The sequence below is a fragment of the Zosterops lateralis genome, assembly GCF_965231275.1.
Source record: "Zosterops lateralis genome assembly, chromosome: 1".
Classification (NCBI taxonomy): domain Eukaryota; kingdom Metazoa; phylum Chordata; class Aves; order Passeriformes; family Zosteropidae; genus Zosterops; species Zosterops lateralis.
In genome coordinates this window covers 92,834,798-92,852,602 of record NC_139762.1, presented here as the reverse complement: position 1 = coordinate 92,852,602, position 17,805 = coordinate 92,834,798, and the positions used below count along the sequence as shown (strand labels likewise).

General features: G+C 46.2%; 1 protein-coding gene across 2 annotated transcripts in view; it reads right to left on the bottom strand.

Annotated features, from left to right (window-relative positions):
- RIPOR2 (RHO family interacting cell polarization regulator 2) overlaps window positions 1-17,805 on the bottom strand; it is a 69,097-nt gene that overhangs the window by 45,394 nt on the left and 5,898 nt on the right. The window contains exon 1 of one of the 2 annotated variants that reach the window (XM_083868222.1): window positions 6,799-7,282. The exons of the other annotated variant lie outside the window; for it this stretch is intronic. Within the exon in view, the coding sequence (XP_083724348.1) occupies window positions 6,799-6,886 (88 nt within the window). The 5' untranslated portion in view covers window positions 6,887-7,282. Of the gene's footprint in view, window positions 1-6,798; window positions 7,283-17,805 lie in introns of those variants that run through there. 2 annotated transcript variants of the gene reach the window in all.

Below are 17,805 nucleotides of genomic sequence, written 5' to 3'. Positions count from 1 at the left end.
ACAAGGTAATTATCTTGTGTAACTTTTCATTTCACAAATGAAGGCAGTGCATCTTGGCACATCTCTGCTGTTCCACAGTATGCCATTTAAAAGAAAGACCTACTGGGGCCATTGCAGACTAATGACAAGCTTTTAGGAATGACCCCGTAGCTTGTCCTCTGCTGCTCTTCCTTTCTTCTTTCCTTCTCTGTTGATTTCTGCATTTTCCAATTCACATCGTATTAACAGACCATCATTAAGGATATAGGAAAAGGAGGATATCACAGCTTTTCACGAGGATAGAAAACTGTTCTGCCCTTTTGCCAATGGAGGCAGTTGTCTTCCTCAGCTGGTGGCAGCGTGACATGCCCACAAGAAATACAGTGCCTGGAGGAACCTTGTGTACAGGGTTCAGTTTAAGATAGGAGCTGTTACACTGGATCTACTGCTGCCACCTTTTCTACTAGAAAGGAAGATTATTTTCTTTTTAAGGGTAGAGCTAGGAGAGAATGGGGAAAAAAGCAACCTTTTGCAGGATAACTGCATACGAAAAGCCATCTAACCTTCAGGGAACTTCTGTTTTCAGTGTAGGGCATGGAAATCAAATGTATTGAAAGCTCTTTTAGTCCAGCACAATGAAACACAGCTTTGTGGTCCAGCTGTCATCTGGGGAGATGATGATGACACCCCCCTCTGATTTCGAAGAAAGCAAAACCTTAGTTTATGCAGGCAGAATTTTAAGCTGATAATTCTCTGGCCTCAGCTGAGTCTTAGCATTTTTAATGTAGCTTTGGTTTGGTTTGTGTAGCACAGACAACTTACTGCAGTGAACAGTTCCAGCTCCTGGCTTTATTAATCTGAACATCTAATAAACTAAACATTCTTCTCTGTTTATTTTAGCAAACATCTCTTCTCATATACAGGATTTTATGTATATCTAAGTAGATGTGGCCTGCAAGTGTCACACTAAATTCAAGAAAATGTCTCATGGATCAAAGAGCATCTCACAGCCACCTGCTTCCAATGCCACCAGCATCTCTTTGTGAAAACCCAAGTTCTTCTTTGAACTAACAGAGCACTATTTTGTTGATGTACAGAACAAGACAAGGAAAGGGCAGTCAGTCATGCAGGGCAACACATTATACACTTAACTGAGCATTAGCAACAGCATTGTCACCCACTGATGTGCCTGTACGGTTGGGAAAGTGCACAGGGATAGTTGTTGCTGCCATGACCCAGCAATACTTGCAGGAGTGACCAGAGTAAAAGGTGTGTCCATACCCAAGGAGACTCACTGGCCAAGGACTAGTCACAGGGATATCATTTCACAAAGCTGTAACACACATCACAAATTCTGTACAACAGTTAAAAAGTTTGAAAACCAAACATTTTAAAGTAAAATACTAACAGAGAATGTTAAGCTTCTTAATTATGGAAAAGGCATTTTTCTTCATGTTATACAACAAGAAAATGCCTATCAGACTTTGAACACAGAGCTACACTGTCTGCCCTATCTGCCTGCAGCAGTGTCACAGACCAGTGTCACTACCTCAACCCCAAGCACAAGCCCAGATTCCCACGGCTTCTAAGGCATCCTCAAGAGGTGTGTTTGCTACAAGCAGAAATTTTTCTTCCTCTGTTCAGTCAGAGGAAAAAAAAACTCAGGTTTTCCTCAGATTCAGTCTTCTAGCAGATATAAGACAATGAAGACAACACCTCATTGAGGCACAAATTAAGCAGTTTTGGCTGTTCAGACAGCAAGATGTTAATTTGGGGAAAGTGAAGGAAACTCTGGTGTGCAACCTTGCATGGTCTGTTGAAACACAAACCTCCTGCCACTATTTAAACATGCTTATTTGCCTGTCTTCTACAGATTTCACTGAAAAGGAGTTCCTTCCTTTGGTCAGCTCAAACAGAAATGTCTAAAGAGCGAAACAGGGTTGGTCTAACCTGGTGTTTTGTAGAGGGAAAGACAAGCTAAAACCAGAACCTCGGTGATGACGAGATGTATTTTCTCTATTGCAACTGCTTTTTGGAGTTAATGGATGCCTAGAAGTTTTCCTGTTGATGAGGCTTTTCAGCAAAAAATCATCTATGACAAATGTCTGGGTGTTGCAGCTAGATGAGGTTTTGAATTTAAAAAAAAAAAAAAAAAGGCTGATTTCAGAAGGGATTATTGAACAGTTTTCATGTTACTGAAAGGTCACCAGCAGGCTGCACAACCTGGAAAGCAATAGCTGCTGCTGCAGCTAATCAGGCTGTTTGAGGGCCAGGACAGAGGGCAGGCTGTGAGCAGTGGGACAGCAGTAATGAGGTGGTTGGCTCTGCCAGCCAAGGTCAGCTTACTGGAGGCATCAGAGACCAGAGAGCTTCTGATGCTCTAAAAGGGCAGGAAGATATAATGTATTATTGTGACTACTTCATGAGTTGCGCTAGTTCCAGGGAACTGTCAGCTTCAATTTGTTCCTCCTTTTGAAAAGAAGAAAGATGCTCGCATACTTCTGTCCTAATCCGTCATTTCTTTTGTGCTGGTCGGGAAGTAAAAATTACAGGATACACTTACAACATAAAGACATAAGAAAAAGATAACTTTTGGAAAAAAAAGGCCAATTACTTCTTGTGTCATGCTCAGAGGACTCCCTTCTTGAGGCCACTGGGTGCAGAGCCTGTATGCAAAGAATAAGGCAAGGTCTGTACTTGTGGCTACCAAAAAGCAATTAAGATACACGACGAACCTGCCCTTCTCCACACTACCAAATCCCATGGGGCAGTATGTGCTGAGATTGTTGTTTTTGATCATGGCTTGGTTCCTGGAGCCTCACTGCAGCTTCCTAATTAATCTGGATGGGCTTGGGGAGGGGGAATCTTCTTTCTTCCAAACAGCACCAGAACCAGCAGGAAAAACACTTCAAAGCTAGAGCTGAAGAGCAAAAATTCAAGGGATTTAATCCAAATCCCCTGGATGCAGACTTCTGGTGACAGGAGAAGGGGTAATGGTTTTAAACTATAAGAGGGCAGATTTAAGCTAGACATGAGAATATTATTTTTACAATGAGGGTGGTGAAACTCTGGCACAGGTTGCCCAGAGAGGTGGTAGATGCCCCATCTGGAAACATTTAAGGTCACATTGGACAGGTCTCTGAGGAACCTAACCTAGTTGAAAGTGTCCCTGCTCATTGCAGGGGGCTTGGACTAGATGGCATTTAAAGGTCCTTTCCAACTTAAGCCATTCTATGATTTTGTGGAGGTTGAGATAAAACTGGTACCCACTTGCTGTAAAACAAGAGCTGAAGGTTGTCTGTCCCTAGGCTGCCATATGGGGATAACACCAGTTCCCAGAGACTACCTGGTACCCACTGCTTCCTTTCCCCTTGAAATACCTGCCTGGAGGTATTTCAGGTGCCAGAGCACCAGCTTTATGGGAAGGGACAGGACAGGATTAAATAAGCCCCAGGCCAGCCAAACAGCCCAGGTGGGAGCAGATAAGTGAGAGCATGAGCAGTGTTTGCACTGAGGAGCAGAAATAAAGCTGCAGGACAGAAAATGCAGTTCCTGCTTTGATTTGAGGTATGTAGGGAAGGACAGTCATGGAGCTGAAACTGAGCTGACTGCTCAGCCTTAGCTAACCCACTCCTGACATTAGGCAGAGAGATATAATATGATCCAGTTTATTGCATCCAGAGTTGGCTTCCATTGCCGATCTCCTTCCAGCTCTCATGGGGAATTGGCAAAGCCCATTCCGCCACTCCTCCTCCAGCTGCCTGGCTCCCCTGCTCACAGACTGCCCTTCTGCCTCTCCTCTGGTGTAACTGAACTGTCTGAAGGACAGCATGGGAAACAAAGATGCTGGCAACTTAAATTCTCATTGACTCTGTTATGTGTTTAAAGCACAGCCACCATGGTTTGTTAAGTCTCCCAGGGCAAAATTGCTTCTGCTCTCAGAAGACTTCACATTTGACTTTAAATTCCAAGTGGGCCCAGTTCTTTCTCTCTGCCTCCTAAAAGGGCAAGCACATCTTTGAGTTAATGCAACAATCTGTGCAAAACTAGTGGAGAGAGAAAAAAAAAAAATAAATCAGTGCGTGCTCTTCCTGAATAATTTTGAAAATCTCTTACTAAGAAACTTCTTTAGCAATCTCCCTTTCAGTAAATCAGCAGGCACTGTAAGCTGAGCGAACAAAACAATGACCTCCAAGCTCCTGCTAAGTGAGAAAATAACCTTTTTTTTTTCCCCTCCCATTTTGTTAATAGAGTCATCCAGGAACCACACAGCTTGAAAGTGATGTGACAGGCCCCTATCTGATACTAATTCACATCCCAGCCCTCTCTAACAAGCCCGTGCCAGGAGTGTGTGTTCAGGCACTGCTGTCTTCACTTCCTTCCCAGTCTGCTTTCAGCTGATGCTCTGTGCAGGCTGAATGGCCACAGACACAGGCTGTCTACCTCCCTGCTGCTCACAGCCTAGCTTGCCTGATGAAAACTACCCCAGTTAAGTGGGTTGCCTGGGAGCAGCTTGTCACTGCCACATGTATAGCATCCGGAAAAAAAAGTATCAAACCAGCCATCCCTTTTTTGGAAAAAGCCAAAGCTGCCTTTAGTTCTCACTCCCACTTCTCCCAGCTGGAAAGCAAGGCAGCTTTCTCGGACCTTTTCCAGCAGTGCACTTTGTGTGGAAGTTACCTTTCTGCCTGTTCAGGTTTAAAAATATCAAAGAGCAAAAGGCAACCCTGCATGGCATGTAAACATGCCACAGTGAGCTTTGAGACTGTGCTTTGTACCACTCTTTGCCCAAGTGTTTACTCAGTGACACAGGTGAATAAAATGGTCATGTGCCTTGAAAGCACAAGGGAAGAAAAGCCCCTTTTTCACTTACAGATGCTCCTTCATGAACCACACACTTCACCACTTACATGTTCCCAAGCATTTAAGAAATATTAATTCTGCTGTGGAAAAACCTCTAAGGCATAACTGTACTGTCACTCTAGAGAGGAGTAGCAACATGGCAAAGCTTAGTGCTCTGTTTCTTATGCAGCATCCTGAAAAGAAATTTAACATGTTGCTTCTTAGAAACAAAACAAAGAAAACCCCCAAAGCCCACACTTTGTCAAGGAAATGCTGCTTGGATGCCAAACGTTAAACCAGCACCAGGTTATGGATGTTGGGATTGTAAAAGTTCACATTGCACAAGTGCTTACCTGCATTTGCAAGCAACACAGACACCATCTTAAGTGACTGTCCTAATCTTCAGTTACCAGCTTAGAAAACACTGGATTTATGGGGAAAAAAAGATAAACTTTGCTTCCTTTAGACTCCCACTGTGCAACATATATACCCACCCACACTCATTTAAAAGTGGAACAATCTGTCACATTTGCCCATTATGGTTATAAAGCAGGGCTCCAAACCCATCCCAGTGGATACCTTTCCGAGTCTGGCCACAAAAAACACACCACGTTGTGTCTCCTCCCAGTGTGTGAAGATCTCCAGGACAGCTGGGCAACCAGCACAGGACTCCTTCAGGAAATACACCTTCCTCCCGTCTTCTTCCTTAAAGCTCTGTTTGGGTATGCTCCCGCCTTTGTTTATGCAGGAGAGGGATATTTGTGAAACCTAATTAACCACTGGAGATGATGATGTTTCTGTTTGGGAGCGTGTTCCCTGCCCCGGGCTCCAGCTGCGTGACAGCAGCTCAAACACGGTAATTAAAATGAGCGTGGCTGAGTGCACGGCCAGATTAATGAACGCTGAAATTACACTGGGAATACACTCAGCTCTTCCTAGAGAGATGGATGAAAGGGTGCAAAAGCAGCATGGCCACAAGCACACAGTTTCCAGAAAGCTTTTTTGAAACTTTGAATGAGAGGCAGCAAAATGCTCGGCTAACGCAGCAATAGAAAGACCAGTCACAGGATTAGGGTGACCTTTTGTATCCAGGGCATTCAAAGGTAAACTGAAGAGCAATGCCAGTGTGTAATGTGTTTGCATCAGTCCTTGGGAACGGGCCAGAGGACTGGAAAGGGAACTTAAGAGGGTCTAAGCTCTCCTCTAACCAGTAATGCCATAAAAGCCCACTGGAAATAGAAAGACAAGACCTAAAGAAACGCCGAGACTTTTTTTTGGAAACAAGGCTAAGCACTTCCACGCTCTGTGACAAAATATTAAGCCAGTTTCACGTCCCTCAGCGAACACCCACGTTCAAGATTCTCTTCACAACCGCAGCCCCAAACCATGCCCGGGACGCCCCAGAAGAGCTTCTTTACCCTCCTCAAACCCTGCGGCCGGTTGATGAGCGGGGTCGGGACCCGCTCCATCCCCTCCAGCCCCGCGGGCGGGCTCGGCCACGTCCCCGCTGGGCAGCGCCCCTTCCTCCTTCCCCCGGCCGGTACCTGGTGCTGCTGCCGGGGCTCCCAGCCCGGGATGGGGCTCAGAGCCCGCCCCGGGACGCCGCTCGCCCGCCGCCGCCCAGCGCTCCTCGGGCACCGCCGAGCCCCATCCCGGGCGGCAGCGCCCGCACCTGGAAAACTCACAAACGGCGAGTAATGATAATTTTTTTTTTTTTTTTAAAGAGGATGAAATTAAAGTTTTAAAATTAAATTTTAAAAAAATTAAAAGCGAGGAGAAGCGAGGGTAACTCGTCTCCCGTCACCGCCGCTCTGGCCGGGAGCGGAGCCGCTGCCGGCTTTTCCTTGCGGAGCCGCGGGAGGGAGGCGGAGGAGGAGGAGGAGGAGGGGGCGGTGCTGCCCCCGCCCCCACCCGCGGGCAGTGCGGGTGGCAAAGCCCCCCGGGCTCGGTCCCGCGGCGCTGCCGGTGTCTCGGTACCTTTCTGGGAGAGGCGGCGGCGCGGCTCCTCCGTTTTCTCATTCGACGCGTGTGGCCCCTCGGGCCGTTTGTCCCACAGACGGAACATCCGCAAACCCCCCTGACCCTTCTCGCCTGGGATGGGATGGGCAGGAGCGGCCCCGCTTGCCTTCCCTGCTGCCTGTGGAGCACTCGCTGCAGCTCCGATGCCCTCAGCAGAGTGTGTGAGAGCTCTAAATTTGGATACTGGGCGGGCTGAAGACAGCAGTTAAAGGCGGATATAAATGAAAGAACGTTGCAATGAATGGACCTTGCGTTTCTCCCTTTAAGCATCTTTTCTGTTACACCAAGAAAAAAAAAAAAAAAAAAAAAGGCAGGAATACCGTATTTTCCCAGAGACTGTGAGGTATTTTCTTCGAATTCAGTCTTCCTTCCAAAATGTATAGTCCTATTTACTATCAATATATCTCTCTAGAGAGATACCGATTTTACATATATTTGTTGCTACCCTTAGGACGTTTTAATTTCTCTTCTGTGACTTTTTTTTAATACTGGACTTTACATCAGCCAGCCAACAGAAGTACCAAATACACGTTGTATTTTCTATACGATTTGCTGTTCCTCTGCCAGCATTTAAAACTGTTGTAGGGTCCTTCAACAAGCTCTCCCTTGTGCCTCTTAAACAGCTGCAAGTGCTTCTTTTTTAGGGGAAGGGGGAAAAGGGAGTGAGGGGCAGAGGGAATCCCTGGCAAATCTATGGGGTTGGTAAACAGACACAATTCAGAAGGAGGCTTGAGAAGTCAATGTTGATACCCTTCCCATATTCTTGTATCTTTTGGGTCAGGAGAGATAGACTCACCACTTCAAATGCAAATATTTTTCACTGAGTACACTGACCTGTCACACAGAGGATGATACTGTGTCAGCAATTGACAAGGAAGACAGAGCTAGGTTTTTACAGAGCATTGTGCATGTATTACCACCCCCCAAAACTGTCCCTGAATAAAAAAAATCCAAGCTGCCAATTCCAGATGACCTATCATCTTAAGTAATTTTCAGCAGGCATAATGAACATAAGTTATTTATATTGTATGCTGAAAATAAACCCTGTAGCCTTTAGAAAGTAGAAATGAGAGAAAATTACTCCAGATTTAGTAATAGCAGAGAAGGATGCTCTTCACACTGCTGTGTGGACCTCTGGGGCCTGCAGGCTGTTTCCAAGGTTTCTGAGTTCAGACAGGCTCTACAGCCGTCAGGGCTGTGCTATTTCCAGAGGCACCCATTTCTCCACTAGAAAAAGTGTAGGGGCTGTTGTCAATAGAGTGTCACTGCTGTAGCTCCAAGGCAAAATTTTAAGGGTGACCTTTCTACATTTCTGACTGAATCAACTATTCCCCCGTTTCATGTGTGTCACATAGGATGTGAACTCTGCGGCAAAGGCACAGGAGTCGCTTTCTGGAAGAAGCAGCTGTGCACTTTGGGCTATGGAATGCCAGGGAAAGAGGAGAGGAAATATTTGTGGCAACGCTGAAAGCTATAAACGTCTCATCATGCACACTTAATATGTGTTTGAGTCCATTTCAGCCTTTTAGGGGATGGCAGCTCTCACTGTGGAAGCCTGGTTAATTTGTTAAAGGTTTTCGGTGCCATCGACTAATTGCAACATCTTACTTCAACCTGGAGCCTCCTACAGTTCTGGTCAATTGTTACCGATTCCCTCTGGCCTTTTTGATCTTATCTTGCAGAAGATATTTTGCACTTAAGGTTGCAGATGCAAATTACCTCATTCATATTGCAGCCTCCTCTTTCAAGGAAATACCCTCTATCCTATGCAAATACATGTGATAGGGATGTAGGAGCTGTTTCTCTTGGTTTCTCAATATAGTTTAGCATAGCAAACGCAGAAAGCTACCCTCCTCCTCCCCATCATGCCAAGCCCTACATACACTCCCACTTCTCTGCCCCCAGTGCTTGTTGAAACAGCTGGGAGACTGAGTAGGTTTATGGATGCTCTAGATAAAATCTTTGCCCCACTTAGTCCTCCTGGACATGTATTCATCCTGACACACATGCTTTTGAAAGGCTGGGACAGTCATTCCACGTGTGTCTTGTTTTGCTAATTCAGTGGAAATTGCCAGAGAGCTCTGTCTCCCTCCATCATCAGGCAGGAACTGGAGCTGCCGTTGTATTGTGGCTGTGATCATGCTACTATGCCTATAAATTATTCACGGTATTGCAGCGTAGTCCTCTGTTATGTTAAAAATAGGTCATCGTGAGTGTCCCCAGTGAAATTTCTAAGTGACAACAGCTGATTTTAGCTTTGTCTCCAGAAAACAGTGACCTTTTCAAAGCAGTAATTGACAATTATGGTGTGCTTCTATCTCTGTGACAGCTCCAGTGCACCTTCACAAACATTAATTCTCAGCAGTGGTAACCCCACATTATACTTGAGACAACTAAACCAGAGCTACTAAATTACCTGCTGAGCTTTGCTGAAGCACTTTGCTTTCCATTAGCCTTTGCTTCCAGGCCAAAGAGTAAATCAGGATTATCAGAGAAGAGATTATAGTCTGAGAATACCTAAATGCTCTGCTCCTCCCAGGCACTCAGAAAGCTGCTTGAAAGGGCTGAGCAGGATTTTCTGGCTGATATGCATCAGTTACACATCGCTCTGGGGGGTGGATATATCGAGAGGGACTTCACTTTTCCCATTGCCACACAGAGCAGCCCACTAATCTCCTGAATCAAGAGAGCACGAGGCTTTCAGGTCCATTGCAGACCTAGACAAACCTGGAAAGTGAGTGCACGATCAGTAGTCTGGACAGACATCCAGAGGAAACTCTCTTTTCCCCATAAGATATTGTGTGGGAGGGCTCTATGTGGATCCCCCCCCGAAAAAGTGGGATATTGTTGAAATTTCCCTACTTGCCGTGGGGATGTGTGTCTGTTATGCAGATAAAAAGACTTAGCTCAGGCCTGGGTGACCTCATACACCTGAAAGCAAGGACTGGTGGTGGGTGGCAGTGCTCGGCAGAGCAAGCAGACAGCAATTTGCATGGAGGTCTCTTGTTAGGATGTTCAGAGCAGCAAAAGGCCAAAGGAGGTGATGAGGGGGAATGGTTGAGCAGACCACAACTTTGAGCTTTGGGTGTCTGAGGTTGATCAGGCCTGCCCTAGCCTTTAAGGAAGACAATTTATACCTGTTTTTTCCTGATATAACTTGTCTTTGCTGTGTTTCTGTGTAACTCCCATGCTTAGAAGAGATGCACAACACATCTTCATATTGCTGATGGACATCCCACAGGACATCTCCAGCAGGTATCACACCTAGGGGAGTCTTCTCACTGTGAGGGTGCAAACCTCACTGCTCTTACCTGGGGATCTTGGTCCAAAAATACAGATGAATGATCATATTTGAGAATGGGGAACATGGCAGGTGCTGGAACCATCACTTGGGAAAGCTTTCAGGGGAGAGGTAAAAGACAAGACCCTGACCCCTGTCATGACCAATCTGGGCAAGACGTGAGCTTTAACATCCTGACCATATGCAAGTTTGACATTATTCTTTCCAACTATACACATTAAGGTGTTGCCACAATTCTCCTCCTGCACCCTGGCCATGCTGCTCTTTGGGTTGACTCCATTCCTTATACCTTCTCTGTCCAGTTTGTTGGACACTCATTGTCATCCTGTAACACTTCTTGCTCTCTTTCTAGAGGAGTTTGATACCCACTTGTTTTTCTCTCCTCTAACCACTATGCAATCATTTCCCCTGTTTTACTTCCCATCACTCTCTTGCTGCTCCACCCTCAAGTTCCTCATTTCTCATGATGGTGTTTTTGCAAGTCTTTCCACTTGCTGCTCTGGGGCGCTTTGTGGGGAAAAGTTACTACTGCTGATCTTCTGCAGTGATTCAGGAACAAATTCCATTTGGGACTTTTGGTCAGATGTTCAGCACAGCTGGATCTTTGGGAATGACTGAAGCATAATGGAGTGGTTGTGTCCTGTGGCATGGTGGTCAGGACACACTTGGTATGCCAAGGAACAGCTATGGATACAGAGGGAGAGGGCCAGGGACAGAAAGGGGAGTCATCTTTAGCTTTTGACATACCAGAGAGATAACACTTTCCCTAGGTAATCCTTTTTTTATCTGCTCTTTGTCCCACCTGGCTGCATTTGTGGTGGTCTGAGATAGCTGCCTTCAGATCAAGAACACTTCCCACAATGGTCTGTGCCTCTGGCAGCATTTGATGTTTGGGAGGTGTATGCACAAGCACACACCCTACCTACCCTCACTTGTATAACTTGGGGGAGCAGGACAAAGGAGCCACCAATTGCAATTTTTTCCCCAGAACCTGTTTCAGAATCAGTACTGATGCCTCTTCTGGGCAGGTTTTATGTGGCAATGCTCATGCAGGGTTGGAGGGAGCAGCACATTCCAGTTTCTCAGACTGCTTAGCAACCAGGGCTGGCTGAGCAGCTCTTAAGTGCACACCAAGTGTGTGGATGGAGTGTCTAGTACTGCAGCTCTAGCCTTATTTTTTCTCTGTCTCTTGTTTTTGAAAATCATTCCTTGTTTTCTACTTAAGGCACCTGAAAAACTGCTGGAAACTGATTTTTGCTTTCCTGGACAGCTGGAAGTCAGCCACACTATGAGATGATCGAAGCTGCTATGGGAGGGATTGGAGACTTGGAGAGACAGGTATGGCACTATCAGCCTGCTTTTTGGGAGATGACTGCAGGACTATGTCATCCATGCTGCTGGGAATGGGCTGGTTTGAAGTCCTGCTGCTGGATACCCATGAAACCAACTTGCCCAGAGGAGTGCAGGGAGTGGAACACATTGCTTTCCATGGGTCTGCAGCATGTGAGATTCCTGCTCAGAGCTGCCTGTCTCAGTACAACCAACATGCTTAAGATCAAAAAAGCCCTGTTAGACCATTTCCAGGAATCAGCTTTGTAGACAGCAAGTCAATATGTTCCTAGCTTCCTCGCTGGAATCCTACAGAATCATTAGGTAATCTCTTGCCTCTTACTTGTTTCTTGGCTCTCAAATGCCCAGACCTGTCTCCCTGCTATAACCTTCACCGTCCATCATGACAGCAAGCTGAGATTCTGAATCTCTTTGGGGTTCTCTTAGGGTCTGTGCCCACCTCTTCCCATGTTATCAAGCAGTAATGCCTGCTGCTGAAACTTGCTGGTTACATCAGGACTACAGTTAAAAGGTGTTCCCAGCCTATGTTCACCTCCACACTCCTCTTGCACCCTCACCTGCATTTGAGAGGCAAATTTTAGGCAAGCTCTAAAGCACAGAGGAGGAGAAAACCTTTCTTTATACATGCCCAAGCACACTCTGGTTCTCCTCCACCCCATGATATGAAGCAGAAGAGTGGCCTGGAAGGACCATGAAAGATTGTATAATATGGGGGAAGACACTATAGGACATGTTAGCAAACATCAAAGATATCCTTAGTCTATGACTGAAAGAGCAAATCAGGAGAACCCAGGACTTTGGCCTGCCTTGCTGTGACCTCCAGCAGCAGTGTAGAGACAGGCCTTGCCTTCCTGCTGCTCTGTGAGCCCCACAGGTTATAGAAAGAAGGAGCTGCAGGGGTGATGAGCATGGTCTGGGGAAAATGATGGCCAGGTAGAAGAAAGCTGCAAAGGCTGGGGTGGAAGCAAAGGAGCAAATAATGCCAGGCAAGTTTAAAAATCTAGTTCTGTGTATGAATCCTGCAGTGCTGCACACCTATCTCCCTGCATGTCCCTAACAGGGCAGTTTCACTCAGAAGGAGTCCCCAGTTGCAAAGGCTCCAAGCAATTTCCATCCTTAGTTATGTTAGTGTAACACCAGAGTTGCCTTGTAATCATTCCCTCGATGGGTGACCCATTGAGGTCCTTGGTGCAGAGACCATGCTCCTCTTTCCTTCTTGTGGGCCAAAATTCTGCACAGAGGACTGCAGCTTTGAGAAATGATTTTCATTCCCTCTCTGCCTCCAAAATACCACCACTTCCCTCTTTTCCTCACCAGCGCATATTTCTGTGGCTTAAATATAGCAAATACAAAACAAGTGCAGCACACACAAAATGCCATTCGGGGGAGCGCAGTGAACATGCTGCCTCTGTAATGTAATGAGCCCCAAGTGCATCTGCCAAATATTTGGACTGAGATTCCAAGGGAGAGGGGGTGGTCTGTAGCACAGAGAAGCTCTGACCAAACCCTCAGACCATTACCCCCAGGCCTGTCTTGCGGGGGGGATACAGGTTCCTTGTTGGTCCAGCCTGCCTTCACCTGGAGGTGACTGACCACTCATAGCAGTTATTTCCTCTAGGAAAGGTGAAGAGCAGCTTTGTGTGAGTGGATTTAAAATTCACAAATAATACATAAAGCAAACAAGAAGTGTTTCTATAGGGGCGTGTTCTGGCTTTGTGGCTGAGGTTAAATGACACCAGTGAAACCATGCCAGTTTTTGAACATCTGACCCTGTGTACTATTTTCAGTGCAGTGATTTTTGAAGTGATTAATGACAACAACTTGGCACTATCCAGAGGCTGGTGTTGCTGATTAAGCTAACTCTTCCTTGGCTCACAACAGGCATTGGGAATAGAGTGGGCAGGAAGCTCCCCAGAGTGACAGAAGAGGCAGAGCACATCAGGACCTCCCGAGCTGCCTGTGTTTCAATGGGGAAATTAAAAAAAAAAGTTACCAACATCCAACTCCAGAGCTGAGCTCAGCAGTGTTGGAATGCTCTGCTCCTCCTGTGGCTTTCTTTTTCTTTGAGAATATTTTTGTATGGATTCTTTTCAACATTCCCACCCCTCTTAATAATAATAAAAAAAAGAGCCTCCCTTGTTAAGTGTGTGCTGGGATTGCTAGTGTGGCACTCCTTGCATGTGTTTGTAGGAGGATTTAAGAGATGCTATCTGGTTTCAAATCTATCTACATTTATAAAGTATCTCTGTTCTCCAAGACCCTCGAGAAAAGGAGATCTGTTATTTCAGTGTGAAGGCAGTGAGCAGGACTCCAAAACTTACAGGGGCTCTCAGTTGGTAAACTGCACTTCTACACAGTCACAACCAAATGCTAAAAAGAGCACGGTGCCTTGTAGACAATATCCACGTTGACAACAAAGCTCTTCCACTGCTCTGAGCTACCATGAAATGAGAAGGACGTGAACAAAGCTCCATTTATGCCATGGAGCCTGAATGCTAGCCAACCTTGTTAGCTACTGGCATCTTAATCACAAATTTGAGAAAGCCATGGGGCTCATGTGTGAGATTTTATAAGCTCATCTCCCTGAGGTCCTGCAGGCATCCTTGAAAATTTAATGTCTTTGTTAATGAAACATATTGAGTATATTCAGAGAGCTTTTAGCCATCCTGCCAAGCCCCCTCTCTCTTCTCCCCGCCAGGGAACCTCCTGGATACCGCTCAGCTGCTGTCATACCTGAACCATAGGTGCACTCCTCAGGGAGTGAGGAGGGCTAGGGGCTTTTCACTCTGGTGTAACACAGCATGAAGAGAGGATCACTTGCATAAAAACTCATCATTGCAGGTCACTTCCCTTAGGGCTGGGCACAGGGAGGGCAGGAAGACAGGGTTGGCCTGGGGTGCAGCCTGGTATGATGAAAGGGGAGCTTTTGCAAGCCCTTGTGTGCACTGCTGTAAGCACCTCAGAGAGCTCTGTCTGAGTTTTTGGGGCAAATTTGGGGTTTTCTTCCCAGGGTGGTCATTTCACCTGGGATTTTGGGCTTGAGCATTTATTTTGCTGGACTGTTTTGAGTGTCTTTTCTTCTCTGTGGAATGAGTTGTGGTTAATTGTAGGCAGGCTCATGCAATGCCACGACATGGGCAGTAAATCCAGGGCAGGGCTCTGGTTAGTGATGCCACAGGAGCAGCCTGAGTGCTGAGCTCCCCCACCACAATGCAACAGAGCAGCACCAAGTGCAGGCAGTTTTCCCAGTGGGGCATAACTAAAAGCATCACTGTGCACTGGGGGAACCCAACCCAGGCCCGTGTGGGTGTTACCTTAGCTACTGGATCCTGGCTAGAGGCAAAGCTCAAGTAAATATCACTTCAATGGTAAGCAGCTGCTGCAGGGCTTCCTCGATGAACCTGCTATCACAAAGATGAGTGTACCTAACTCCTGCAGTGGATCTTCCTCCTGTTGCCCTGTGGATGGGAATGCTGAGCTGTGGACCCAACAGGCACCAGCCACACTTGTGCCCACTGCTGCCAGGCTAGCACCAGGGGATGGCCATGGTCAGTGAAAGAGCACAGGTCTTCCAGCAGTGAAGGATCCTGATTTCCATGCCATGCCCTGAACTGGCACCTGGAGGGGCTTCTTGTCCTCCCTCCTTCTCACCCACACTCACTATTGACTAAGAGGAACATAAGGTAACCAGTTTGAGGAGCTAGAACACTAAATCTCAGAGAAGGCTGGAATAGAGGTCATTCAAACTGCCCCAATTTGTGTGCAGCTAGTTGTGTCTGTCCACTGCCATCTGTTCAGGCAAGGGCTGGTCACAATGGGCTTTTCCCCAAAATACCAGTTTATTTTCTCAAACTCTATGGCTTCCTATCTTTCTACTTCACTTCTGGTCTTCCAACCTTTTTATCAACTACTAGAAGGTATCATTTCCAAGCTCTGCATCTCTGAACTTTTCAACTTCCAGACTACCTGCAATTAAACCAGAGTTAGCCAATGCCAGACCCCATAAGTTATGCAGGTTAAAGCCTTTTATGCTCAGGATTTCCACAGCAGTTTTGCTTCACCTGTTTTCCAAATGCCAAAGACATATATCAGGGATTCTTTCACAGCATCACCCCTGCTTCAAACCATTTCCATGCTCCTGGATGCCATATCAACAACACACTGCTTAAAATTCTGTGTGGCCTGACAACACCCCTCACTCCCACAAGCAATGCTGAGACATAGGAGAAATCCTACTATTGGGAAATCTTCCCACGATCAACTTTTTAGTGCCTCTGTGACATTGTCAAGTGCTTGACTACTCTCCCCCTCTCTCTCTCCCCCCCTCAGCCATACACACAGAATGTGTTTTCACTCCTTGCCTTTTAACTCTGTACTTCCTGACCCGGTTGTTTTGTGCCTGTCACACCCATGGTACACCAACCACAAGGCTTTGGTTCAGCATCCAGGCAGGCGGAAGCTCATTTCACAGGCGGCTGAGCCGTGCCTCGAATTATTAAAGGGGTGAAGTTGTTTACGCCACTCACTCACGTTAGCCAAGGCACATTTATTTTGTGAATTTAATGACAGGACTGAGTGACAAAAAGCTTGTGTTTCTTGGAACTTCGTAAAGATGCTATGTAAAAACAGGAGGGGAAAAATGTGTGAAAAGAAAGGCAATTTTGCTTCAGCCTTTGGTGCAACTCTTGTTTTGCAAGTTAGAAGGTGCCCCAAGCACACCTGATCCGTGGTTTCTCTCTGGCTTGTACACACCTTCCTCTTTTCTCTGAGGGCTGGTTAAATGCCACTTGTTTATTTGACCTGGATTTTCCCCTCATTGTTATTATTAGTGATCTAGATATATCATCAACAGATATGAACCAAAAAAGCTGCCTTACAGAAATGGGGAAGGAAACACCAAAAAGATCAAAGGTCTTTAATTAAAAAATAGGGAGGACAAAGCAGAAAGTATCTCTCATTTAAATTTTTTTTTTTTTTTTTTTTTTTGGGGAGGGGGGGCGCTCATGGGCTCAAACCTTTCTGCTTCATATATGGAGTGCAGTGCCCCATTAAAAATAACCCTCCAGCTGCCCATGACAGCTGGAAGTGCCAGAGCACTGCGGGTGGGTCAGTGTGGGGGCGCCTGGGGTGGGGATGGGCGTCTCACACTGACTCCTCTGGCCACAAAAAGCTCTCTCCCCCGTCTGCATAACTCTGTGTCCACCCACGGACTACAACCAAAACGAAGCAGCTGCGAGAAGCAGGTGAGTGGAGCATTTAGTGTAAACAGGAATAACAAAAAAGCTCCATAAGAGAGCCCCCCCCTTTTTCCTTGCCATCCTTGTCCTGGGTGTTAAATAGGTCTGATCATGCTCTTGCAGAAAGGTGCTTCAATCTGAGTTTATAGGCCAAATATCTCACTACAATCCATGTATCTGGATGAAACAGACACTGTTGCCTTGGTGATGGGACTTCTCATCCTCTGGGCTGCAGGGAGTACAGCACACACTTCTCCAGGAATGTGAGATAAGCCAAAAAGACAGGTAGGGCTGGTGGGACCTGTAAACATCTTCAGGACACTGATCTGCAGTCTCCCAGCAGTGAGGAAGGAGAAGCTCCCATGCTTGATACATTGCAAGGCTGCTCATCCTTACAACAGCCTCCTGCAGTATTGGGAACTGGTATGCTGGATAAAGAGTAGCCATGTCAAACTCTTCAGGGTGAAAACATGGGAAAACCAGCATCTCTGTATATCTCTGAGGTAGGCATCTGCTGGAATATCATACTGATAGGAACATGTGAGTATCCTTAGAAGACATAATTCTCTTAAAGTTACACTACTTTGATGTACTCTGTGGGGAGGGGTCATACCTGAGGGGTCTCACCAAAGCAGGGCCAAGTACAGCATGGAAAGAAACCTGGTCCCATGGGTCACAGACAAGCTGTGACATGGATGACCCATGAGACGTTTTGACAAGCCACTGCAGTTGTACATCCAAGAAAAGCAAGGTGTCTAGTATTGCTTTGGGGAAAGTGAAAAGTTGCTTAACCTGAATTGTTGCTGAATAAAGAGCATCAACTATAAGTTAATATCCAAGGCTTTATCCTCAGTTTTCTCTAACATCTCTAACCTCATTATGTGCAGGCAGTGCACATAACCATGTACAGCAGCTACCTTTCATTTCAGCTAAGCCTCAAAGCTGGTCCCAAACCCCAGAACTAAAGCTCTTTTCTCTCTTATACAAGACAGGCAGGCTTTAAAGGATGTAAAGGCATCTGGTGCATTTTTGAAGCACATCTTAAACATTTGATGCAGTTACTGTTCTCCCAGGAGC